Raw genomic sequence first — 25799 nt, forward strand, 5'->3', positions numbered from 1 at the left:
AGGAATTTTGAACTTTTAGCTGTGATTTGTTGTAATTATTGCCAAGTTTGTCAGTTATCTTTACTCAGTTGATGCTATTTTTAGCCAGGCAAACTTAAATTTATATGTAGACAAATACGTCAATCTTTTATTGCATCTAGATGTTGAGCCACAGAAGGCTTTTCCTTGCCCTGAGGCGAAAGAGGAATTAATTATGTCTTCTTCTACTATGTATTTAGATTTTTTTTTAATGTTTATTTTTTAGTTGCAGTTGGACATAATACTTTTATTTATTTTTATGTGGTGCTGAGAATTGAACCCAAGTCCTCGAACATGCTAGGCAAGCACTCTGCCACTGAGCCACAACCTCAGCCCCATAGATTTGATTTTTACATGTAGACCTTTTGACTAATTTGGAGCTCACTCTCAAATATTATGAGGGTTGGTCTAATTTTACCAATGTCTACACAGCTGTTTCAACATTTATCAAAGGCTATCTTTAACCCAGTATTTTGAAATGCCATTTTTTCATACACTAGATTTTATATAGTTGGGTCTATTTTGAGACATTATCTATTTTATCCATTATATTTTATTCTGTTCTTGCTATTGTATTCCATTATCTGATCATCTATTCATGCATCAGTACCACCTCAATTATAGAAGTTTTTATGGTGTTTGGTATTTGATAGGGTTAGTCCTTCCTCAAAACTCTTCCTTTTCAGTGTTTTCCTTAACTATTCCTGTGTTTATTTTCCTACATGATTTTTATAGTCAGTTAACCTAATTTCACAAAATAGCTCACTGGAATTTCAAACCTCATTGCATCAAATTCATAAATTAACTCAGGGAAAACTGACATCTTGATGAGATTGATATTCCCTAATCAAGAATAAACGATATCTTTCCAGTTGTCTATTTTTACATCTTTTATGTGTTTTATAGTTTTCTTCATACGGGAAGAGATATTTCTTAAGTTTATTACCACTTTACCTTTTGTATTAGTATGTGACTTTTTCTTTCACTATACCTTTTAACTGGCTATTGTATGTAGGAATACTATTGATTTTTACATATTCATTTTATATTCTGCTACCTTGATGAATTGTTTATAGATGATTTTTATCACTGATTCCCCAGGGGTTCCCAAGTATACACCTTCTCTAGGCTAACTGTATTAACTAACAGATCAGAACAACCAGATCTACATTAAACCACAGTGGAGACAGCAGCATCATGGCTTTGTTCCTGGCCTTAATAGAAAAGCCTCTACAGTTTCCCATTAAGATTCTCACTCTAGGGGCTGGAGTCATGGCTCAGTGGTAGAGCGCTTGCCTAGCACCTATAAGGCACTGAGTTTGATACTCAGCACCACATGAAAATAAGTAAATAAAGGTATTGTGTCCATCTACAACTTAAAAAAAAAAAAAAGATGCTAGAGTCAGCATCTATGTTTTATCATATTAAGGAAAAAGCCACCCCGTTCCTGCGGTCTCAAGTTTTTATTAGGAATGGTTGCTGAGTTTTGTCAAAGGTTTTCTCTGATCTAAATCATAAGGTCTTTATAGTAACACACTTTCTAATATTGAGATAACCTTTATTCTTGCCATTAAAACCCTCCAGAGATAGGCACAGTGGTGTACATCTATAATCCCAGTAACTCAGGAGGCTGAGGTAGGATTACAAGTTCAAAGCCAACTCAGCAACTTAGCAAGGCCCTAAGCAACTTAGGTCCTTTCTCAAAATAAAAAAATAAAAATAAAAAAAATGTAGCTCAGTGGTAAAGTGCCCCTGGACTCAATCCCTAGTACCAAAACAAAAACAAACCTACACCAGATCATGGCATGTTGTTTTTTTATTTTTGGTACAGGGCACTCACTGAGCCACAAGCCCCAACCCTTTTTTGTACTTTATTCAGAGAAAGATCTCACTGAGTTGCTTAGCACCTCACTTTCACTGAGGCTGGCTTTGAACTCACAATCAGCCTTCTCAGCCCCTGAGATTACAGGCATATACCACCATGCCCAGCTGGAGTATTGTTTTTTTAATATGGTGTTGAAATCTGTCCTGATATTTAGGATTTTTTTTGGTCAATATTTGTGAAATTAGCTCATGATATCCTTTTTCTACACTATCTTTATCACGTATTAAGGTATGAAAGTTACACTCGATTCCAAGATTTTAGAAGTCTTCCTTCATTATTTAAGCTCTGAAACAATTTATGTAGTCTTAAGACTATCATTCTGATCTCTAAAACTTTGTTAGAAGTCTCCTGTGAAACTATTTGGACCCTGGGCTGGAGCATAGTTCAGTGGTACAGCACCTGCTAGCAAGCACAAGGACCTGGGTTTGATCCCAGAGGGGAAAATAACAACTACATGGGCCCTGGGTGAAATAATTCCTTGATAATATTCTTTTTTTCTATGGAAACTGGCCTGGTTATACTTTTCATCCCAAATTGGGTCAATTTTATCAAGCTGTATGTGGCTAAGAAATTATCAATTTCCTCCAGGGTTTCAAATTTATGTGCATTCATATAAACAACTTGTCTCTTATCATTTCTTATTTTGTGGCTTTTTAGTTTTTTCTTTATTCCATTGTTTTGATTAAAATTTTTAATGGTTTTTCTTTCAAAAAACAAGAATTCTTGATTAGTCTGATCTATTATTTTTCTATTATATTAATTTCCATTTCTATTTTTAGCAGTTGTTATGGTTTATGAGATGTTCCCCTTAAAAGTTCATGTGACAATGCAAGAATTTTCAGAAATTAACCTAAATCAATGGTTAACCCATTTGGTGAATCAAGAACTTGAATGGATTACTGGTTGGTAACTAAGCAGGTAGGGTGTAGCTGGAAGCCCTTGGGAATTATATTTTGTCCCTTACACTCTCCTCCTTGGCTGCCATGAGCTAAGTAGCTTTCCTCCATCATTCACTTGCCTAGTCATGCTCTGCCTTCCCCTCAGGTCCAAAGCAATATAGTGGGGTGTCCATAGACAGAACCTCTGAAAACTGTGAGCCTAAAATATTTTTTCTTCCTACAAGTTTTCTTGTTAGGTATTTTTGTCATAGTGCAAGAGGAAAAGTGGACCAACAGTAGTTTTTGTGGCTTGTTATTGTTTAAAGCTCTTTTTTCTAGTTTTTTGAGTTCATAATTTTTTTAATATTTATTTTTTAGTTTTAATTGGACACAATATCTTTATTTTACATTTATGTGGTGCTAAGGATCAAACCCAGTGCTTCGTGCATGCTAGGCAAGCACTCTACCACTGAGCCACAACCCCAGCTCCCACAATTTCATTTTCACTTTATTTTTATTAATATATGTGATATTTAACAATATTTTAAAGATATTTTTTTTTTGGTTCAGGAATTTAACCCAGGGTGTTTTACTACTGAGCCACACCCCCAACCCTTCTAATTTTTTTTCCTTAGTTGTAGACGAACAGCATGCCTGTATTTATTTTTATGCAATGTTAAGGATCAAACCCAATGCCTCACACATGCTAGGCAAGCACTTTACAACTGAGCTACAGCCCCAACCCCCTTTTTATGACTTGAGACAGCATCTCCCTAAGTTACTTACGGCCTAATTTACTGAGGCTCACTTTGAACTCATGATCCTTCTGTCTCAGCCTCCTGAGTTGCTGGGATTACAGGCATGCACTACCACGCCCAGCTCAAGGATTCTGATTTGCAGTGTTTTCATTATCATTATTTTTTTCAGAAATCCTGTAATTTATTTATATATCTCTTTTCACTTGAGTTATTTAGTTGTATTTTAGTCAGGGTAGAAAGACCTTTATGGTTTGTTTCATTTTTCATTTCCAGTTTTACTGCACTGTCATCAGAGCATGGTATGTAATATTTCTCTTATGGGGTCTACCAAGTTTTCTTTGTGCTCTAGTACTCCACATAACTAATATCTATGAATGTTCTTCTATGTTCTTAAGACACTCTTTTAAAAAAGTACTCTCCACAGGCTGTAAACATTCTTCATATTTTCCACCTCTTTACAATCTGTAATTTATTTTTCTGTTATATAATATTATATTTAATAATATAGATTTATATTCCATTTTATTGATTTTTTAACTGTGTTTATTTATTAAACCATCTACTGAGGTTTTTGTTTTAAGAAAAATTTTTTTTAATTCATTCTTCTTGTTTTATGGATTCTATTCCTGCACTTACAGCTTTAAATATGTTAAGTATCTGTTAAATATTTAAATTTACTTTCAGATTGCTCTATTTTCTCTAGATTCTTAAATGTGCACCTAGTTTCTATGACTACAACACCAGCACATAACAATTCCCTTAAAAACAAAATATAACAACTTTATATGTGTTTAAGGTTCATCTTGAAGAGGTATTCTTTTCCAGGCAAAAATCTGCTCAAGCTAAGACCAATTATTATAGAAAAGGGAGTAATATATTGGGCAAGAAGGAAAAAAAAAAACTGAAAAGGAAGATTAGAAAGAAATAACAGCCTAACGTATGGGTCATTATTATTACATTTTATAATCATGTACTTAAAGTGGAGACTCAGGCATTAATTTTCTCTTTTGCTAATACTTTAAAAATATTTTGCTGCTTATGAATTTATTTTTGTTAGAAAAATATAAATCCATAGCTATAGCCAGGACATTTTTCAAACAGGGTCCATCTGAGGACCATAAAAGTATACTAATTTGTACATATGCAAAAGCAATTGTATTTGCATGCTATTTTAGGTTTAAATTTGGTCACAAATGTTGTTAACTTGTGCATTTCACTCACTCTCCTCTTTACATCTATGATTTGTTATCAAATAAGATCTTTTCTCCTAAAGAGAATGGTATGAAGATAAAGCAGCAGTAGAAGAAGTCTTCTGCATTTGTTGACATTTGCTTTTAGCAGAACATGCTTGCCAATACTCACATCATCATCTTTCAGGGTTTGAAGAAATTTCTGCAGTTTGTCTGCTGTCTTTTCTGCTGCTAGACATAAAATTTTCTGATCCATTTTCACTCATATCAGGGAACTGTAAGGGTGAAAAAATGTCAGAGCTGGATGAAACTTCCAGAAGTAAACAAGCTTGATTTTCCCCCCTTTATTGTCTTACAGACAATACACTTACTGGGCAGTCAACAGATGAAGTACTAGTACGAGTTGGTGACTATCCTAACGAAAATAATCTCAAGAATTCCCTGGAATCTCCGTATTAGAACTTGTAATCTAATCAAGTGGTTCAATAATTTTTGCCCACGTTTTCATAATCTACTCAGCACACTGCCTAGAACCAAACATTGTCAAATATGTAATACATTATAAATATAACACACTGTATATTATCATAAATACGTAATAAAGTAATATTTGATAAATGATTAAAAGTGGAAATGCTAAATTCCAACTAAATAGTATAAAAAATAAAAAGTAAGTGGAAAAGCTAAAAATAAGTGGTCAGCCGAGTATATGGAATACTCGGGAAGGAAAATATTGCGAAAGCCCAAGCGCGCGGCGGGAAACCGCGGGCATGGCGGAATTCCCAGCCATAGAACCTTCAAGAAGGCCACGTTAAAACAAAAAACAAAAAAAAAAAGGAGGGGGAGCCTTCTTGTCCTAACAGACCTGCGTCTCCCAAAGACCGAGCCCCAACGCCCGGCAGCGCGCGAAGCAGCTCCACGAAGCCACTTCAGCTTCGCCGCCGACACAAACTTCCAAAAAGCCCGCTTCCGAAAAACGCCACCACACTTCCGCCACCCTCAACAACAGGTCCCGCCCCCGAGGCTCATTTCCGCCGTCTGGCGCCCGTGGATGGAATATACCATTGAGGCCTAGAGGGTGGGGGGATCCTTCCGTCGATTCCACTCACAGTCGGAAAGAGGCGCACAGTGAGCAAGCGCAGTGCCTGGAGCGTTGTGCAGTGTAGTGGAAGTAGTCAGTGCAGGAAGGAATTATGAATGGATGATCCTGCAGGTCTTTGCATTGAAAGCAGCTGAAAAACAAGTGGGTTACATGCTCCACCTGTGTTCTGGAGCAGAAGCCCTTCCACCCTTGCGTAATCTGAGGGTTTAGCTCACAACCTGGCCGAAACAGTTAATGTTTAATAAATATTTGCTAAATTAATACATGAAAACTCATAATGTAGCTCAACGGTAGAGCATTTGCCTAGCATGTGCAAGGTTCTGGGTTTGATCCCCAGTACAAAAAAAAAAAAAAAAGTAAAAAAGAACACCTGACAGTAGAGTGAAGAGCAGGAAGGGGTAAGATGAGATTTGAGATTCTCTATTTTAGGCTGAGGGAGCAGATTGTGTAAAGGGCCTGAGAGCAGGTGGGAGAAACAAGCCCTGAGTTCAGAAGGCAAAGCTGCTTGCCACTTTTGAAGCTTCCTTTGAAAATAAAAGGTTCAAAACAACAATAAAAAGTGTTAGCTCCCTTCCCCAATCTGTTTCTTATTTCTCAAAGACCTGAACAAGAAGAAAATAAAAGAGGGAAGGAGAAGAAGCAGGGTAGTAATAATTCCTAAAAACTGGCCTTTTATCATTAGCAAATTTGATTAAGGTCTAGAGATTATCCAGTTGTATCAATGCTCAATTCCTCATTTTGGTCATTGTACCATGGTTAGAATATTTTAGACTATTTTTCAGGCTACTATAATAAAATATCAGAGATCAGGTCACTTCTAAATGACAGAAATTTAATTTCTCAAATTTTCAGAGACTAGGAAGTCCAAGATCAAGTCTAGGTAGATACAATGTCTGGGGAAGACGGCTTTCTCAAGGTGACTTCTCTCTGTATCTTCACATGGTGGAGGGGCAAGGTCCTGTGGGTCCTCTTTTATGAAGGCCCTCTCTTCCCCCCAAAGGCCCCACCTCCTAGTACCATGTCTGTCGGGGGGGGGGGGGGGGGTTAGTATTTTAAAAATATTTTGTTGATGGGGGAACACAAATATTCAGAACACAGCAAAGAGAATGTCTCTGTTTGTAGGAAATCCACACTGAAAGCATTTGCAAATAGAAGAGCATCAAGTCAGCAATTTAATGTAAAGCAAATGTGGTGAAAGGCATATGAGAATTCTTTGTACTATTCTTGTGCTTTCTCTGTAAATCTGAAAGGATGTCAAAATTAGAAGGTGAAAATAAGGGGCTGGAGAGTTGGGATTGTGGCTCAGCGGTAGAGTGCTCGCCTAGCACGTGCGAGGCCCTGGGTTCAATCCTCAGCCCTACATAAAAATAAAATAAAGATATTGTGTCCAACTACAACTAAAAAATTTTTAAAAATGAAAATGAAAATAAAAGGGGGCTGGGGTTGTGGCTCAGCGGTAGAGCGCTTACCTAGCACATGCAAGGTCCTCAGCACGACATAAAAATAAAAATAAAGAAAGATATAAAAAAATAAAATAAAACACTCGAGTTACAAATCTAATAGACTGCTCTGGTCTGTGAATAACCAGCAAACTAAACCTGAGGAGCCCTTTCTGCCCTTTTCTGAGAGGTGGGTACCTTTTTTATTGTCTTCCTTTCATCTCTCTTCTGTTGTTATCCTGCATCACCCCCATGCTATGGAGCCTCTGGGGAACTCCACTCCCCACTCCATGACTTTCTCCTTTGTCTCCTCAGCCACTCACTTTCTCAGGTTACATCCTGAGCCTCCGTCCAAGTCACCCCCAGACAACTGTCTCACTCAATTACTCTATTCAATACTCCTATTCTCCAGTCTTCACTGCCCCTCACTCCTCCTCATCTTTAACTCCAAGATGTAACACACCATATTTGTACTAATATCCTCAACTTGCCTGCTTTTGCCTTTCCTGCTGTGCCATCCATGCCAACCCCTAACCCCATGAGACCTGCCATATTGCTTCATTGATACTATACCTGGCTGCTCGAATGTGCTGGAAAAAAATCACATGAGTACCCTGTAAAGTCATTGCAACCAATCTCAAAGGAGTCTTCAACACTGTCAGACAATCTTCCCTGGAAAGTTTATTCTTTCTGGGCTAGGGTTGTGACTCAGTGGTAGAGCACTTGCCTGGCATGTGTGGGGCACCGGGTTGGATCCTCAGCACTACATAAATATAAATGAAACAAAGGTATTGTGTCCATCTACAACTAAAAGTATTTTTTTTTAAGTCCTGGGTTTAATCCCCAGAACCAAAAATAAATAAATAAATAAAGTTTATCCTTCTTTTCTACAAGAGGATTATTTCAAACTTTTCTATCTCTTCCTTTATTCTCAACAGATAACTTCACTTCCACTTGACCAGAAAAGACAAGAAAAAAATAGCCTTTTTTTTTTTTCCTGTGTAGTAGAAGTTAAGATCATCTCCTTGCAATAAAAGAAGAGATGGAGGCTGGGGTTGTAGCTCAGTAGTAGGGTGCTTACCTAGCCCACATGAGGCCCTGGGTTCTATCCTCAGCACCACATAAAACTGAAATAAAGATATTGTGTCCAACTACAACTAAAAAACAAATATTAAAAAAAAAAAGAACAGATGAGAGCATGCCTGTAATCCCAGCTACTAGGGAGGTTGAGGCATGAAAAACAAGTAAACAAGTGTGAGGCCATCCTGGCAAATATAGTAAGACCCTGTTTCAAAATAAAAAATAAAAAGGAGGGGATGGGGATGTGGCTCAGATGGTAAGGTGCTTGCCTGGCATGCGAGAGGCACTGGGTTTGATCCTCAGCACCACATAAAAATAAAATAAACATATAAAAAACTAAAAAATAATTGTCCTACAAATGTGAAATAAATTTATTTAAAAAAATAAATAAATAAAAAGGACTGGACATGTGGCTCAGTGGAAGAATGTCCCTGGGTTCAATCACCAGTACTGCAAAAATATACAAACAGAAATGGAAAAAGTCTCAGGAATCCTTGTAAACAAAACAAACCCTCTGACCTGCATTGCCCTTCAGTTACCCCCCCACCCCCATTCCCCCGTCTGCTTTTGGCCAAATTTCTTGAAGTTTCCATCTATACTGTCTGTATTTTCCTGTCTCCTATCTACTCTTCTATCCTTCTCTGCTTCTTAGCTCTATCAATTCACCAAAACTGCTAAGGCCAAGATCATGGCAAACCTTCTTGTTTAAAATCCATTGGATTTGATCCTATCTTGACCTCTCTACAACACTGGGCACCCCTTTCCTTCTATGAGCCACACTCCCCTAATGTGTATCTTCTCTGCTAGATTATGTGCAGTAAGGGCAGCATCTCCCCAGCACTTGGCCAGAGCCTGGTACATAGTTGGTGCTCAATCAATATTTTATTAAATTGAAATCAAAATGCCTGGTGTGGTGGTGCATGCTTGCAGTCTCAATGACTCAGGAGGCTGACAGCAAAATGATGTCACCTTCTCCAGGAGAGGGTTGGGGTGGGAATAGGGCAGTTGTGACTTCCCTGAGCAGCCACACCAGGGCCAACCTTGTGTGTTGAACGATGAGAAGGCTTTAGAATGTGTGACTTTGGACAGGTCCCTTTCCTCCCCACCCCATCCCTTCTCAATTGCTTATTCTATAAAAAAGGGATTAGAGCCAGGTATGGGGGTGCACGCCTATAATCCCAGTTATTTGGGAGGCCAAGGCAGGAGAATCACAAGTTCAAAGCCAGACTAGGAAATTTAGCAAAACCTTGTCTCAGTATAAAAAGTGCTGGCGACATAGCTCAGTGGTAAATACCATCTCAGTGGTAAATACCCCTAGGTTCAAACTCCAGTTCCATTTTTTAAATCCTATGCTTTCTAACCCACATTTGGAAGGATCTGATGAGATAATGCTGGTATGGTGCCTGCCACAGTACAGAATAGGGCACAGCAAATGTGAGCCTCCTCCCTTGCTGCCTTTAGTAAGGCAGAGCCAGGCAGGCCAGGGAGCCCACAGTTGTTTGCCAGCATGGCCAGCACAGGTGTCTGGGCCAATGAGGGCAGCGTCTCCTTTTTCACAGTGGCACTATTGTTCTGACCAGAGAAGCTAGAAGGGAATGTGACTCAGGATGGGGAGAGGGCAGGGGTGTAGGCAGGAAAAGGGTTGTGAGCAGAAAGTAGTGCTGCAGAAAACTCTTTGCCCCAAAAAGGACTGCTAACATTCTGAGATGCCTGGTGCAGTCCAGTACAGTACCATCAGGGCTGTCCTTTAACTTGACAGTGTTCCTGGCACACAGAAATATTCTCCACAATGGAGTCCATCACCTGGCTGGCATTGTCAGGGCCTTAATTCAAATTAAGTTTCTTAAATAAAATTTAAAATTTCAGTTCTTGAGTTGCATTACTTTATTTTTGTTCCTCCCTCCCTCCCTCTCCCCACCTCTCTCTCTTTCTTTCTTTCTTCTTCCCTTTGTTTATTGGAATTGAACCCAGGAGAACTTTATCACTGAGCTATATCCTCAACCCTTTGTATTTTGAGACTGGGACTTGATAAGTTGTTGAGGGCCTTGAACTTGCAATCTTCCTGCCTCAGCTTTCCCAGTTACTGGGATTACAGGCATGTGCCACCACACCCAGCATATAACTCCATTTTCAACTGCTGAAAAACTACATGTGGCTAGTGGCTAGTGGGACAAAGCAGAGGACTAGGCCCCCAGGGAGCAGAATGATAGAAATAGGGGAATGGTATCACCATTTGTGTAGAGGACTTGGAGAGAAAACAGTCCTAGAGCCAGACAGCAGCTGGAACAGGAACCCAGGGAATGGGCTGTAAAAAACAAAGAGCTGAAGGCGTCTCAGGCACAGCCCAAGATCTAAGCACCAGGCAATGCAGCCTGCTTTAGAGGGAGGGGTCCAGAGAGACAGGTGAGGAACAGATGTTCTTCAGGTGTTCCTTTAGGGATACTCCCACAGCTCCCCCCCCCCCCCGCCCAGGTGTCTGGAGAGACCACAGAAAGGTAAAGAGATCCCAAACTTGCCAAAGTAGGAATGGGTGGAAAGGCAAGAACTCTATTGGGGGAAATTGGGACTGGGGATGTAGTTCAATGTTAGAGCAAAGCTTTCCTGGCTTATATGAATCCCTGGGTTTAATCTCCAATGCTGAAAAAAACAAAAAACAGACAAAACAAAATTAAAAAGCCAAACAAGCCAAGCAAAATAAAACAACAACAATAACAAGCCAGGCAGAGTGGCACCTGTAATTTCAGCTACTTGGGAGGCTGAGGCAGGAGGATCACAAGTTTGAGCCCAGCCTGGGCAACTTAGCAAGCCCCTGTCTCAAAATAAAAAATAAAAAAAAGGACTGGGGATGTAGCACAGTGGTAGAGCATCTCTGGGTTCAATCCCTGTACTGCAAACAAATACACAAACAAAAACCCCCAAACAAACAAAAAAATCTCTGGGAAAATAAAGAAAAATATTTCTGAGACTGGATTCCACAGAATAACTGTACACAGAATCTTGATGTTGCCCTGGGCACCTCTAGATTGCAAAACCAGGGCCAAGGAGGATTGCAGGAAACTGCTTGAACTCAGACCAACGATGAGTTTTAAACAAAGGGAACTGTCCAGTAATGGAAAAATGGAGCTCCCCACCTTTAGAGTTCTTGACAGAAATGTTCTAAAGGAATAATCTCTCCCACACCCTAGTGGAATACCAAAGCAGAGGCTGAGGGGCTGCAGAAGAGTTTCTTGCTGTACACATGGTTGTACTCCTCCCCTGGGGTGCCTGCTGATTCTGTATTTGGAGTAACTATGAACATTTACAGCATTTAAAGAGCACTTACCAAGTGTCAGGCATCTAACTACTTTGCTCCCTAAAGCTGTGATCCTGGTCTTCTGGTTATTTCCACCTCTCAGATGGGAAACTGAGTCAAGGAATGGTGTAGTGACTTCTCATAGAGAGAAGGTGCTGAAGCTAGGATTGAAAAGTGGGCAGGGGCTAGGGCTATATAGCTCAGTAGTGGAGCACTTGCCTAGCATGCAAGAAGCCGAGGGTTCCATCCCCAGCAACACACACACAGAAATTAAAAAAAAAAAAAGAAATGGGCAATCTTGTTCCAGAACCTACACCTACCACTGCACCATACTGCCTAGAAGGCAGGTGGGCCTGCTTTGTCCTCTCTCTCTGCTCAGCTTTCACCCTCTACATCTCCCACTGGCCCCATTCTCTGTGGCCTAGGGAGAAGGTGAGCCACAGGTCTGGATTTGCTAGGCTGTCATTGCATCTGGGATCACGTTTATAATTTCCCTTCACCTCTTTCCATGTCCTGTCCAGGCGGGTGCTCTCTCAAACTCCCCTGGGAGCTCAAGGAGAGAGGGCAGGGAAGAGGGGATGGGGCTGGCCTAGATCCCAGCCCACACTGGCTTCCGCATGGCTAAGCAGGGACTCCGAAGCAGAAGCACACAAAGGAGGGCTTTGATACATCTGCAGCCTGAGGCCTCTCCCCTCTCTTCCCCCGTGCTTCACTTGCCCCACTCTGGGCCTCCTGTGAGCCCGATTTAATGGGAAACTGTGGGCGATGAGAAGTTTCTTGTGACACACTAATCCTGACCTGCTGACTGGGCCACGCCCCCAGCCGAGGCAACCTTCAGACCTCCAGGGCATTCAGGTACCAGGTGGCCCCAAGGAGGAGCTGCTGACCTGGCAGGTAAGTCAGTACTAGGGGACTGTCTGCGCCAGGGAGCCCTAGACAGGGGAATCAGGGATGGGAACCAGGGACCACATACTGCCCTGCCTGTAAACTGAAACCAGATGGCTCTTCTCCGGTTGAGCCATACCAGTCTGATGGCAGACTTAGTAAATACAAATACAGAATGCTTAGTTCACTATGAATTCAAATGTACAACAAATACTTTTTTGGTCTAAGTATGTCCCAAATATTGAAAATTTTGTATTTTATATGGTGATCCTAGGTGGCAGGGAACCATATCAATATGAAGTGAGGGACGGGCATTTTTCACTGTATATAATCAATAAATAAGTATTTAAAAAAAAATCAAAGTTGAGGGCTGGGGATGTAGCTCAGCAGATGTTGCTATCCCAACATCTCAGGAAGCTGAGGCAGGAGGATCACAAGTTCAAGTCCAGCCACAGCCAATTTAGTGTGACCTTGTCTCAAAGAATAAAAAGACCCAGGGATGTATCTCAGAGGTAAAGTGTCCCTGGGTTCTATCCCTAGTACCAAAGGGGGAAAAAAATAAAAAGGAAGAAAGAAAAAGAAAATAAACTTAAAAAATAAAAGCAAAGTTTGTTGCTTGGGCATGTTTAGAAAGAGTTGCTAGTTGCTGCATTGACTTTAAGTCTATATTTCTAAGAATTAGTATTTTTTTTAAGTTGTAGATGAACACAATACCTTTATTTTATTTATTTTTATGTGGTGCTGGGGATCAAACCTGGTGCCTCACACATGCTAGGCAAGCGCTCTACCACTGAGCCACAAAAGCAGCCCTAAGATCTAGTATCTTGTCCTTATGATCCCCTTAACAAACTGGGGATGTCTAGTCACTAATCTCTCCTACTTGAGTTCCTCAGGGCAATTGTACTGGCCTGTCCATTCCTGTTCCAGAAGACCTAAGGGGAACATGGCAGCATTTCAGTCTTTCTGTCTCTGTGCCCACACATGTAGATGTCTATCAGCCAAAGAGATGATTTACATTTGGTTCCTGTGGTAGATTCCAGTCCCCACAACTCCCTGCCCTTGCTGGGACTGCAGAGCGGGAGGGGCAGGAGGTGGGAGACCCTCAAATATTCCTGATAATCCTCCAAGTCTCTTTGTGCAACTTAGGATAATGTTTGGTATGATGTTAAGAAAGGGAAGAGGAGCGATGTTCTAGAGCGAGACACCTTGCTGGGCACATTAGAGAAATTATAGTGTTTTCATGAGGATCCTGTTTGGTGGGTACTGTTATTATTCTCAATTTGCAAACAAAAAAACTGAGGCTTAGTTAGATGGCTTGCCTGAGGTTGCATAAGTGGCAAAGGACAAAGCCTGTTTCAAATCCAGGCCTAAGATACCAATTCTTCTAGGGAGTTTGTCTGGAGATGTCTTGGTTCTCTTGACATAAGACAGACTTGGTATGGGGCAGGCATAGGTTCAAGTCCCAACTCTACCACTTAGCAATTGTGAGTAGGTGACTGAACTGACTGATGGAATGAGGTCAGAGGCAGTAGCAGACAGTAAAGGATCCTCAAAGGCACCTGGGACATCTAAGCAGAAGAGAAAATCTGGGAACAGAAGAGGTGCCATCAAAAGTTCCTAGTGGGGGCTGGAGATATAGTTCAGTTGGTAGAATGCTTGTCTTGCAAGGCCCTGGGTTCAATGCCCAGTACAACATTCACACACACACAAAAGAAGTCCCTAGTGGGGAAGCAGGGTGGCATGTGGGCACTGCTTGTGTATACATTATTTAATTATACTTCCAATCTTTCCATCCCAACAGGGAACATCCAAGACTGAGGTGAGATTCCATAACTCTCATGTGGGAGAGACGGAAGAGGAACCCAGGTCCAATTTCTCTGCTTCCCCAGCTGCCTCTCCATGCCAATAGAAGTCACAACTTAGATTTGAGTCCTGATCCTGGCTATTTTGGGTTGTATTACCTCAGACAAATCACTTAATGTCTTAGTCCTGTTTCCTCCTATATAAAATGGGAATAATAATGCCAGGCCCTGAATCTGAGACAATGAATCTGAAATTATTTAATGAACCACAAAGTACTGAACACATACCCAGAATAATGACCATGTAACTTCACCAGCACTCCTGAGAACGAGTATGCTGAGGAAAGGGTCAACCACGAGGCTGGGAAATTTCTGGGGTACCCTTTGGGCTAGGGAGGAAGAGCCTCAGAGGCAGTAGGGATTGTCTTAACCTGCTGTGATCTGAAAGAGATAGGAGCCCAACTCCACTTTTTTCCTAGCTGGGCCAACTTAAGGGCTGAGGTTTGAGGCATTTGTAGGTATGCCACTTCCTAGAGCAGTGCTTCCCAGCATGTGGTCCAAGAACCTTCTCCTTCAGAGCCACCTGCAGGAGTCCCAACCTGGAAAGCCCTGGGCCCTGCCCAGACCTCCAATCAGAATCATGGGGGTGGGGCCCATGCAGCTGCCTTTCTAACAAATGCCCCAGGCAATTCTAATGCACTTGAATGTTTGAGATCCACTATTCTGAGACAATTGTAGAACAGACTCTCTACTGCCACTGCAGTGCTGACTTCCTTTCCTAGGACCAGAGTGTGAAGCAGTCAGGACAGAGGAAGCAGGAAACTCTTTTTTTTTTTTTTTTTTGCCAGAGGACTCAGCGTCTTTCAGAGGCAATATGACAGAAGTGGTAAGTACCCTGGGTTCTCCTTCCCTTTTGCCCTCTTTCCATCCTTTGCTGCTTTTCTATCATCTACACCCTACAACTTCTCTGTGGGCCCTGGTCCCCCAAAAGGGAAGGGGCTTACCAACAATCCTGGGCTCAAAAGTACTAGTTTAGGGTCTCAGAAGTCCTGTTTGCCTGGCTCACTCAGGCTGCTGTTCCTAACTCTTCTCTATCCAGGTGGGCACATTCCGCATGGTCCCTGAAGAAGAACAGGAGCTCCGGGCCCAGTTGGAGCAGCTCACAACCCAGGACCATGGGCCTGTCTTTGGCCCGTGCAGCCAACTGCCCCGCCACACCTTACAGAAGGTGAGGTGGTAGGTTTACGGTGAGGGCTAGCCTATGGGGGCAAAATGGGGTTGGCATGTGCATATAAGGGTTAAGGACAGGACAGCATCCTCAATCCTATAGAAATGGTCTAGCTTCACTCTCCAGGTCATCCTGGACCTGATAGATTGAATTGTTCTAGCAATCATTTTAGAGTTCAGGGCTACAGCAGCGGGCAGATCTGCATCCAAACTAGTTGAATCCAAGACTAGACTTGAGCCTCTGGAGTCAGATATGAGCAGCGCTGGTTTGAATGTGGCCCTTATCCAACTGTTGCCCCACTGGACAAGCAAGAGGACTGAGATCTGGAATCTGACCTGCTGTGTGATCTTGAGCAAATAACTTTCCCTCTCTAAGTCTCGCCTTCTGTAACTATGAAAGATGGTTGTTGGATTGGCTCAGAGATCATCAGACTCTGCGGAAGTTGGCAGATTTGCTTTGGGGTTATTGGAGAGGGTGAGAAGTGGCTGAGCTGTGCCTGGGCTCCTGATACCCATCTCTGCATCTCTGAACATCTCAAAGGAAAAGTATTCTTAGGTCCCTCAATTTGACTTGGTTTCCCCTTACGCTGATCAGGGAGAGAGCTGCCTGAGAAGTGGGAAGGTTTCCTATCTTTCCCAGCAAAGGGAAAGAAATGTGCAACCGTGGGGGAGAGGGAGGAGACAGGGAGGCCTCTGCTGGGGATCTTTGTTTTTAAAAAGATCAGAATTAAGTCTGGGAGGTTAAGTGTGTGACTCAACAGGAGTAGGGAGTCTCATCTCCACTCCTGTGTGAATGACCTTCACTCCAGCAGCCCTCAGTCTACTCATTTGAGAGATGGGATTAAGAAAACAACCCAACCAGGTGCAGTGCGCACACATGTGATCCCAGCAACTGGGGAGGCTGAGACAGGTGGATTGCAAGTTCAAAGTCAGCCTCACCAAAAGCAAGGCACTAAGCAACTCAGTGAGACACTGTCTCTAAATAAAATTCAAAATACAGCTAGGGACGTGGCTCAGTGGTCGAGTGCCCCAGAGTCCAATCTCCAGTACCACCACCACCCATCAAAAAAGAAAGACTGGGCTCAGCAATTTAGTAAGAACTTTCCTCAAAAATTGAAAGGATGGGGCTGGGGTTGTAGCTCAGTGGTAGAGCACTTACCTAGCATGTGTGAGGCACTGGGTTTGATTCTCAGCACCATATATAAATATATGGATAAAATAAAGGTCCATCAATGTCTAAAAAAGTAAAAGAAAATTAAAAGGTCTGGGGATGAGGATGATAAAGCACCCTTGGGTTCAATAATCCTCGGGAAAAAAACCAAATGAACAAAATCTAAACATGATGAGTTATGGCAATGATTAAAAGGCATAATTCATTTAAAGAACTTTACAGAGTGCTCAAAAACGGAGTAGTAAGTGTAGGAGTTACTGTAGAACTATAGGAACGCTTAGACTGTTGGCCATATCCTGCGAACAGAGCCAGGATGAACGGTTTCTCCAAACACCATAAATTGAGAGGAGGCCAGTGCAGATGCTGCCCTTGTGGACCCCAGAGGCAAGTCTCCCACGGGGTGAGGCGAGCCTCATTACATATGCCCTTCTCCCCTGTTTTAGGCCAAGGATGAGCTGAACGAGAGGGAGGAGACTCGGGAGGATGTGGTGAGAGAACTGCAGGAGCTGGTGGAGGCACAGGCCGCCTCTGGGGAGGAACTGGCCGTGGCAGTGGCGGAGAGGGTGCGAGACAGGGACAGCGCCTTTCTTCTTCGCTTCATCCGTGCACGGAAGTTCAACGTGGGCCGCGCCTACGAGCTGCTCAAAGGTGAGATGTGCGTGGTAGAGGGACCGTGGTGGGGAGGTGGGGCAGCCATGGGGATGTGGGAGGAGGGCATGAGGAGGGTGTCCATCTTTACCCAGGCACCGTGAATGTCCTTTCATGCTGTGGGTTTGTGCAGTGGGAAAGTCACTCTGTCAGCCTCCAAATCCTTCCCAGTAAAATGGGAATCTGTGTGTGAACTAAACAGCTTCCAAGATCCCTTTCAGCTCTGTCAGTGAATGAATGAATGAACGAATGACTATATCAGGACCAGTTTCTTAGAGGAATATCTTCTTTCCCAGACTTTGGGACTCAATGGAATACCAAATTTGAATGAGGGGCTAGGAGTGTGGCTCTGTGGCAGAGTGCTTGCCTAACATGCTCTAGGCCCTGGGTTCCACATCCCCAGCTTTGCTAAAAAAGAAAAAAAAAAAAAAAAGGATGACAGAGTGAGGAGTCTCCCCCAGGATTCCCCCCACCACCTCCACCACCACCATGATTTGGCTTTGGAATGCTCCAGAGAGTCATAGGTATGAGCTTCCCTCCTGGCAGTTACCTAAACCTAAACTTCAAGCACAATGGAACTAAGGAGGGTGCTAACCCCAGGGTAGTATTACCCTGCCCCTGCTGGAAGGAGGAAGGGTTTTCCTAAAAAAAAGTCAAGTTTTTGATTCCTGGATAAGGAAGGGTCTGAGCAGGCCCTCTCTCTGCAGGCTGATTTTCTTTTTCTTACTTCTTCCTTCCTTCCCCAAATTTTAATTCAGTACCATGCTGTGCCAACCACTGTTTTAGGCCAAGGAATGCAAAACGGATAAGAATCCCTTGCCTTTGTAGGGCACGGGGGAGCACACCTGTGATCCCAGCAACTTGGGAGACTGAGGCAGGAGGATGGCAAGTTTGAAGCCAGCCTGGGCAACTTAGTGAGACTCTGTCTCAAAATAAAGTAAAAAGGGGCGAGGGGTGTAGCTCAGTGGTTAAGCACCCTGAGTTCAATCCTAGTAACGCCCCCTCCCACCAAAAAAAAAAAAAAAAAAAACCACAAGCATCCTCTGCCTTCATGGAATTTATATTCTAACTGTGGAAATGAAAAATCAGATAAGTAAAAGCATATAGATTATTAGTGATAGGGACAAGGAGAAAAATAAAGGAGGTGGATAAAGTGGTCAGGAGGCCCCCAGTGCAAAGTGTGACCCTAAGAACATGAGATGTTTGGGAGAAAAGCAGGGAACAACAAGGCAAAGGCAAGGTGGTGGGATGTGACTGGAATGTTCTGGAATAGTGAGGAGGTTGGTGTGGCAGGCACCAACCTTGGCAAATGCTCCCCGAACACCTCCTCCAGGTCCAGCTTCTCCAAAGCTCATGTTTGGTGGTGCAGATAGCCACAGAGGCAGGGACCTTTTCAGGATAGGTGAGGATGGAGTTTGTGGACAGCGGAGGTGTTAATAGAATCAGGAATGGCCTCTGCATCTTCCTTGGGTTTGGATTTTATCTTTGGGGCTTTACTACAGCCCTGTCTACACCCTCACTCAGCTAACTCTGAGCCCAACTGAAAAACCTGTGCCTTGTCCCCATGGGAAAGAACATAACCAGCAATAAACATCCCTGTGTTTAGGACTACATAGTTTACACCCTGAGTCTTGTTTGATTGCCACACCATTTGGTGAGATAGGACAATATTATCATCCCATTTGTTGGAGAGGAAAATGGAGCTCAAATAAGTTGAGAATCCTGTTTAGCTACACACAGGATGTGGAGGAGCCAGGCAGGAGCCCAGGTCTTCTTCTCCCCCACTGTGTGCCCCCCTGGGAGGTGGGATGTATTAGGGTGGGGATGGCTCACTAAGGGGGCACTGGGTTCTTTTTCCACCAGGCTATGTGAACTTCCGGCTGCAGTACCCCGAACTCTTCGACAGCCTATCCCTGGAGGCTGTTCGCTGTACCATTGAGGCTGGCTACCCTGGTGTCCTTTCCAGTCGGGATAAGTATGGCCGAGTGGTCATGCTTTTCAAAATTGAGAACTGGCAATGTGAAGAAATCACCTTTGATGAGGTCAGTGGGAGCTCACCTGGCTCCTTCCCATCCTGTGGGTGAGCTGGGCTTCCTTCCCTTATCCTTGTCTCTAGTGAACCTTCATTCCTGATTCCTCAGGAGGCAAGGCCTATGGAGGGGAAAAGACAGGCAGCCACCTGTCACCTGGCCCTTCTGGTCAGGGGGGAAATTCCTAGGATGTGCCAGGGCATCTGGAAAGCCCAGGAGCTTTGCAAGCAGGGATCACTGGCCAATAGTACATGGCTGTCCCTGAGTGTCGCTGCCAAGTGCCAAACCGGGACAGCAGCTGTGGGCCACAAGCAGAGGGCAGCCCTGCCAAATGCTTAAAGCTGAGAGAAAGAGAACAGGGATTAGTGTACTGTGTGGGCTGGAAGAGATTCTGGAAAGTTCCATCCTATTTAGCAGCTTGAGTTCTTTGTACTCATATTATGTGATTTTTGTTTCTCTGAGCCCTTAAGAGGGCTGCCCTGAGCGGAAGAATTAAGGTCTATCTTGGGAGAACTTTGACATGTGCCACTAATGCTTAAATAGGTTATTTAAATTAGAAAAAAATAGTACAAACTCAATTTAAAAAATGTTATCTAGATATCCCAACACAACTTATTTAAAAGTCCATCTTTTCCCAATGACTTGAGGTGTCATACTTACCATAGTCTATATTTTCATATGTACTTGGGTCTATTTCTGGACTTTCTATTTTGTTCCATTGGTCTCTCTTTTTATTTTTATTGTGGTACTAGGGATTGAACCCAGGAACACTGTGCCATTTAACTATATTGCATTCCTTTTATTTTTTATTTTGAGACAGGCTCTTGTTAAGTTGCCTAGACTGACCTTGAACTTCTGATCCTTCTGCCTTAGCCTCTTGAGTTGCTGGGATTACAGGTGTGCGTCACTGAATCTGGTCATACACAAGTATTCTTCTTATAAAAATAGGTCCATGTTGTTCAATGATAGACCATGAGCATTTTCCTGTCCTCTGCATCGTTTTAAACTTCTCTGTGGTATAAATGTACCATAATTTCACCAGTCCCTTATTGATGGACAGTTAGGTCCACTGGTTCCACTATTATAAGTATTTATGTTGAGTTAACCACTTTGGTGTCTATCCATGAATATAACATTCATTTTTGAGGGTATGTACCCATAGAGGGGAATGGTCCTACATGGAAACCTGTGGCAAATTCCTCTAGTAAAGAATGTACCAGGCTGGGGCTGTAGCTTAATGGTAGAGTGCCCGTCTCACATCTGTGAGGCACTGGGTTCGCTCCTCAGCACCACATAAAAAATAAATAAATAAAGATATTGTGTCCAACTACAACTAAAAAAAATTTTTAAAAAATGTACCAGTTAGCTCTTCTTTCAGGATCTTAAACCTTAATTATCTTTGCGGGTTGGATCTTATGCCCTGTCTACTCTGTGCTCCAGATCTTGCAGGCCTATTGCTTCATCCTGGAGAAGCTACTGGAGAATGAAGAAACTCAAATTAATGGCTTCTGTATCATTGAGAACTTTCAGGGCTTTACCATGCAGCAGGCCTCCAGGCTCCGGACTTCGGATCTCAGGAAGATGGTGGACATGCTCCAGGTGAGGCCTTGGGACCTACCATATAGGAACCTCCACAGGTGGGGTCCTGAGAGGCTAGGCCTGGTTTCCTAGATTCATGGTGCTGGCTGGAACCTAAGATATTGACCCTCTAGTGCCATAAAGAATAATGACAACCACAGTTCCAACCACAGACACCTGCATATTGATGGAAAGTTTGCCAGGTGTACAGTCATTATGTCATTGGATCCTCCAGAGTGTTCTCCCCCTGCTTTTTTTTAACAAACCTGGAAACTGAGGCTCAAAATTTTAAGTGACTTTTCTCAAGGTCGCATGGTAATAAAGTGGTAGAGACTGGACTTGAAAACACACACACACACACACATATTTGGTACTGGGGATTGAACTCAGGGCACTCAACCACTGAGCCACATCTCCAGTCCTTTTTTATTTTATTTAGAGACGGGTTCTCACTGAATTGCTTAGGGCCTCACTAAGTTGCTGAGTCTGGCTTTGAACTCGACATCTTCCTGCTTCAGCCTCCTGAGCCACTGGGATTACATGCATGTGCCATCGTGCTCAGCCTGTTTGTTTTTTGAGATAAGATCTTGGTAATGCTGCACAGGCTGGTCTCAAACTTCTGGGCTTAAGTGGGCCTCCTACTTCAGCCTCCCCAATAGCTGAGACTACAGGTGTGCACCGCGATGCCAAGCTTAATATTTATTTTTTAGTTTTCGGCAGACACAACATCTTTGAGGATCAAACCCGGGCCGCACGCATGCTAGGCGAGCGCGCTACCGCTTGAGCCACATCCCTAGCCCGTAATGCCCAGCTTAAACCTACATTTTCTACCTGGAATCCCAGGCTCTCTGTCCATTATATCATGCTACCTCTCTTTGTGAATTTACCCTGAAGAAGGGATATCACCAACTCCCTGATGGCTACTCCTATATATGCTGATGTGTCAGCCATCCTTTCTTAGAGCTATTTTAGAGCTATTCTATGTGTATTGGGAGAGTTGAAGGGAGGGTTGTCAGAAGGGCGGAAGGACAATGAGTAACGACCACAGTGTCTCTGTGGTCTATAATAGTTTGCAGTCCACTTGATGAGCAAGTGGGTCTGAAAACACTTCCACTAAAAAACCAAGCAAGTCTACCATTTCATTTATTTTTTAATTTTAATTTTTAAAAATATTTTTATTAGTTGTTGATGAACCTTTATTTTATTTATTTATTTACATGCAGTGCTGAGAATCAAACCCAGTGCCTCACACATGCTAGGCAAGTGCTCTGCTACTGAGCCACAACCCCAGCCCCCATTTTATTGTTCAATTAATTGTAGTTTTTTTTTTGTTTGTTTGTTTTTAAATCTGGGGGAGAGGGTTGGGCATGTGACTTCTGGTGCTTCCTACCTGCCACTTGGAGCCTCAGTGAAGCCGGGGCTCCCTGCTGGCTGGCCTTCCATGGGGTGTTGGACTAGTTGGTCCTCATGCCATGAGGAGAGGCAGTCCCTGGGGTAGGGGGTGATGGGGAGCTTCTGAAGTCATTAGGACTGTGGGGTTGGGGGGGGTCTGAAAACACTCTCTGTCACTGTAGGATTCCTTCCCAGCACGGTTCAAGGCCATCCACTTCATCCACCAGCCGTGGTACTTCACCACCACCTACAATGTGGTCAAGCCCTTCTTGAAGAGCAAGCTGCTTGAGAGGGTGAGTGCATGGCCTGCCCAGGCAGGTGCTGGTGAGCTGGTGAGTGAGTGTGGGGCTGGAGCAGGAAAGAGCTCACGATACAAGAGGGGCGAGAGGGCAGTGGGATGAGGACCCCACCTGAGCCCTTCTTAGACTGTGCCCTGTTCCCAAGCTGAGTGGATCCCCCTGATTGCACAACATGGAGGACAGTGGAGAAGGATGTCACCAGGCAAGATACCATGATGCGGCTTTATCCCTCTGTCCCTCTCCTGCCCTCATCCTTCATCCTCAGGGCACTTTTGGCTTAGCTGTCTTCCTTGCTTCCCTGCAGGTCTTTGTCCATGGAGATGACCTCTCTGGCTTCTTCCAGGAGATTGATGAGAACATTCTGCCAGCTGACTTTGGAGGCACGCAGCCCAAATATGATGGCAAAGCTGTGGCTGAGCTGCTCTTTGGCCCCCGGGTCCAGGCTGAAAGCACAGCCTTGTGAGGACATGTCCTGCCATTTGAATTGTAGTTAGCATCCCTGGGCCTCTCCTCAGCCACCCTAGGCCTCTCTTCAGCCACCCCGGGCCTCTCCTCAGCCACCCTGGGCCTCTCCTCAGCCACCCTGCACCAAGGCTGGGAAAGGGCCTCCTGAGGTGACTTCCTAGGATTAGGTGAGCTCTGATGTCACCGTTTCCCCAAATTTGGGTCAGGGCAATAAAGCAGAGGGAATTCCCTTGGAACAGAAGAATTCAGGCAGTTATATCTCCATGTGCCTCTAAAGCTATGGGACAGTGACTTTTATATGAGGTTGCATTTCAAAGATTCTAAACAGGCTTCTCAATAATTTTTTTTGTTTTTTGTAACAGAGTTTTTCTAGGGTCTGTGAAAACAGGCAAAGAGGCTGGGTTAAAAGCCTCCCTCGCCCATACAATTAAAAGAGGGAGGATTTAAGTTCAAATGGAACACAGTGACCATGGTGACTGGTTGACAGGCAAGGGGTTTTCCACAGAGAAATTCAGGGTGGAAGCAGCCTCAGAGCAGCTTCATTCTGGGATGACCTGCTCCCCTTGGCCAGGTGCAGTCTCATGTGTGCAATGATGGTTAGGAGCTTGGACCTCTTCCCAGGGTGGCAGTCATGTCCTCATCTGTCCTCCTTTCCACACAAAAAAACTGTCTCCCCTAGACCCCTTGCCTTGATGAATGGTTTTACTTAAATTTACAGGTGATAATTTCTCTGAGCATACTCTCAGTCCTCAAGTTACACAGTTAAACTCTTCTTTGTTTTAGTTTCAGGCACCTTGAAGTAATGAACTTATTAAATCTGCATGTTCTGACAAATATAAATGCTTTCCTCCTATGGAATTGTCTTTCCTCCAGTGCTTAGAGATTTTTGAGTATGTGTTCATTTTTGTAGATGAGAAGCCTCTGCTGAGCATGTGACTTCCTCTGGCTCATCTGGCAAAGGGCTCCCAACCATTGACAGATAATTCTCCTAAGATGCTATATTTACTTTCCCAACTGGAAGCAGACTCTCATTGCTATTGTTTGGCTAGTGGTGATAGGGAAGGGTTGACTGGCCTGGTTGCAACCACTGAGGTATCCCAATAAACCAAATCAAGATTTGTCTGCCCCAGTTGGTGGAGTAATCTTACTCCTTGCATGTATGAAGCACATTTGATGCTCTACCCACTGTTTGTGGCAGGGCCTTCCACTTGATTTCACACCTTCCAGAATTTCTCTTATCTATAATGAGGCTATGTACATGTAAATGTGAACGTACATTTATATATGTATGCATTGATCCATTTTTCCATGCCTAGGTTTGTAGTCTATGCTTATTACCCAAGTAACTTGTAACTTCTTCTTTTTTTTGGGGGGTACTGGAGATTAAACCCAGGGAAGCTTTACCACTGAGCTACATCCCAAGTCCTTTTCAGTTTTTATTTTGAGACAGGATCTTGCTAAGTTGCTAAGGCTGGTCTTAGATTCGCAATCCTCCTGTCTCAGCCTCCCAAGTCACTGGGTTTATAGGTGTGTGCCACCAAATGACAGTAATTTCCTTCTTTATAACATTCACAGTCAAGATGGGCACAGTGGTGCACATCTGTCATCCCAGGCTGAGGCAGGAGGATTGTGAGTTTGAGGCTAGCTTTAGCAGTGTAGCCAGGGCCTAAGCAACTTAGTGAGATCCTGTCTTTAAAAAAGTGGGGTGGAGCCAGGTGTGATGGAGCACACACCTAATCCCAGAGACTTGGGAGGCTGAGGTAGGAGAGTTGTGAGTTCAAAGTTAGCCTCAGCAATTCAGCGAGACTTTCTTTCTAAATAAAATACAAAAATGAGCTGAGGATGTGGCTCAATGGTTAAGCACCCTTGGGTTCAATCCCTGGTACAAAAAAAAAAAAAAAAAAAAAAAGAAAGAAAGAAAGAAAAAGAAAAGAAAGAAAAAAAACTGAGATTGGGGTTGGGGATGTAGCTCACTGGGAAAGCTCCTGCCCTGGGTTCAATCCCCAGTATCCTTGCCCCCAAAATCGCAGTTAACAAGCAATGGTATTTACACAGGACTTCCGAACTGGAGGAGGAATCAGCAAATTATTATTGTGGGTAGAATGAGAGGCTGCTGACCAGTGAGGATTTTCCCTCAAGCCCCTGCTTCGCTACTTTTTAAAAGTTGAGCCCCTCCTCCCTTTCAAATCACTTTGACGTGGAGTCTTGGCATACAAATTTAAACAGAACAAAGCTGGTTAAAGGGGGCTCAGCAGCTTCAGTGCCCTCACCCTGCAGGATTTCCTAGGAACCTCTGGCACTAAGAAGGCATCTCAAGTACAACAACCTGGGCAACTGTGTCCCAGGGGCAACTGAGTCAAATGGTGACAATGGAACTGACATCTGCCAAGATGGAGGGCACTGGTGACCCTTTCAGGGCTGTCGCTGGCACAGTTGGGGTGGGGATGGGCTGAGTTAAGGAATTTTTTTTTTAATATTTTTTTTAGTTGTAGATGGACACAATATCTTTATTTTTATGTGGTGCAGGGGATCAAACCCCATGCTTCATGCATGCTAGGCAAGCAGCTCTACCACTGAGCCACAATCCTGTCCCAGGAAAATTTTTTTTTTTTTTTTTGGTGGTTCTAGGGGTTGAACCCAGGGCCTTGGGCATGCGAGGC

At 43.5% G+C, this 25799-nt stretch overlaps 2 protein-coding genes across 3 annotated transcripts in view; one reads left to right on the plus strand and one right to left on the minus strand.

The window, feature by feature from the left end:
* Fanci (FA complementation group I) overlaps positions 1–5716 on the minus strand; it is a 71010-nt gene extending 65294 nt beyond the window's left edge. For both annotated transcript variants that reach the window (XM_071608639.1, XM_027919764.3), the window contains exons 1-2: positions 5595–5716; positions 4902–5004 (exon numbers count right to left, since the gene is read on the minus strand). In XM_071608639.1, coding sequence (XP_071464740.1) covers positions 4902–4985 — 84 coding nt within the window. In that variant the 5' untranslated portion in view covers positions 4986–5004; positions 5595–5716. The remainder of the gene's footprint in view (positions 1–4901; positions 5005–5594) is intronic.
* Positions 5717–15203: 9487 nt separating this feature from the next.
* Rlbp1 (retinaldehyde binding protein 1) lies at positions 15204–23137 on the plus strand. The gene is made up of 7 exons (XM_071607419.1): positions 15204–15215; positions 15414–15557; positions 17171–17375; positions 19239–19417; positions 20846–21004; positions 22558–22668; positions 22979–23137. The coding sequence occupies exons 1-7, from the start codon at positions 15204–15206 to the stop codon at positions 23135–23137; spliced, it is 969 nt and encodes a 322-aa protein (XP_071463520.1).
* Positions 23138–25799: the final 2662 nt, after the last annotated feature.

The sequence above is a fragment of the Marmota flaviventris genome, chromosome 2 (genome assembly GCF_047511675.1).
Source record: "Marmota flaviventris isolate mMarFla1 chromosome 2, mMarFla1.hap1, whole genome shotgun sequence".
In the NCBI taxonomy this organism is placed as follows: Eukaryota; Metazoa; Chordata; class Mammalia; order Rodentia; family Sciuridae; genus Marmota; species Marmota flaviventris.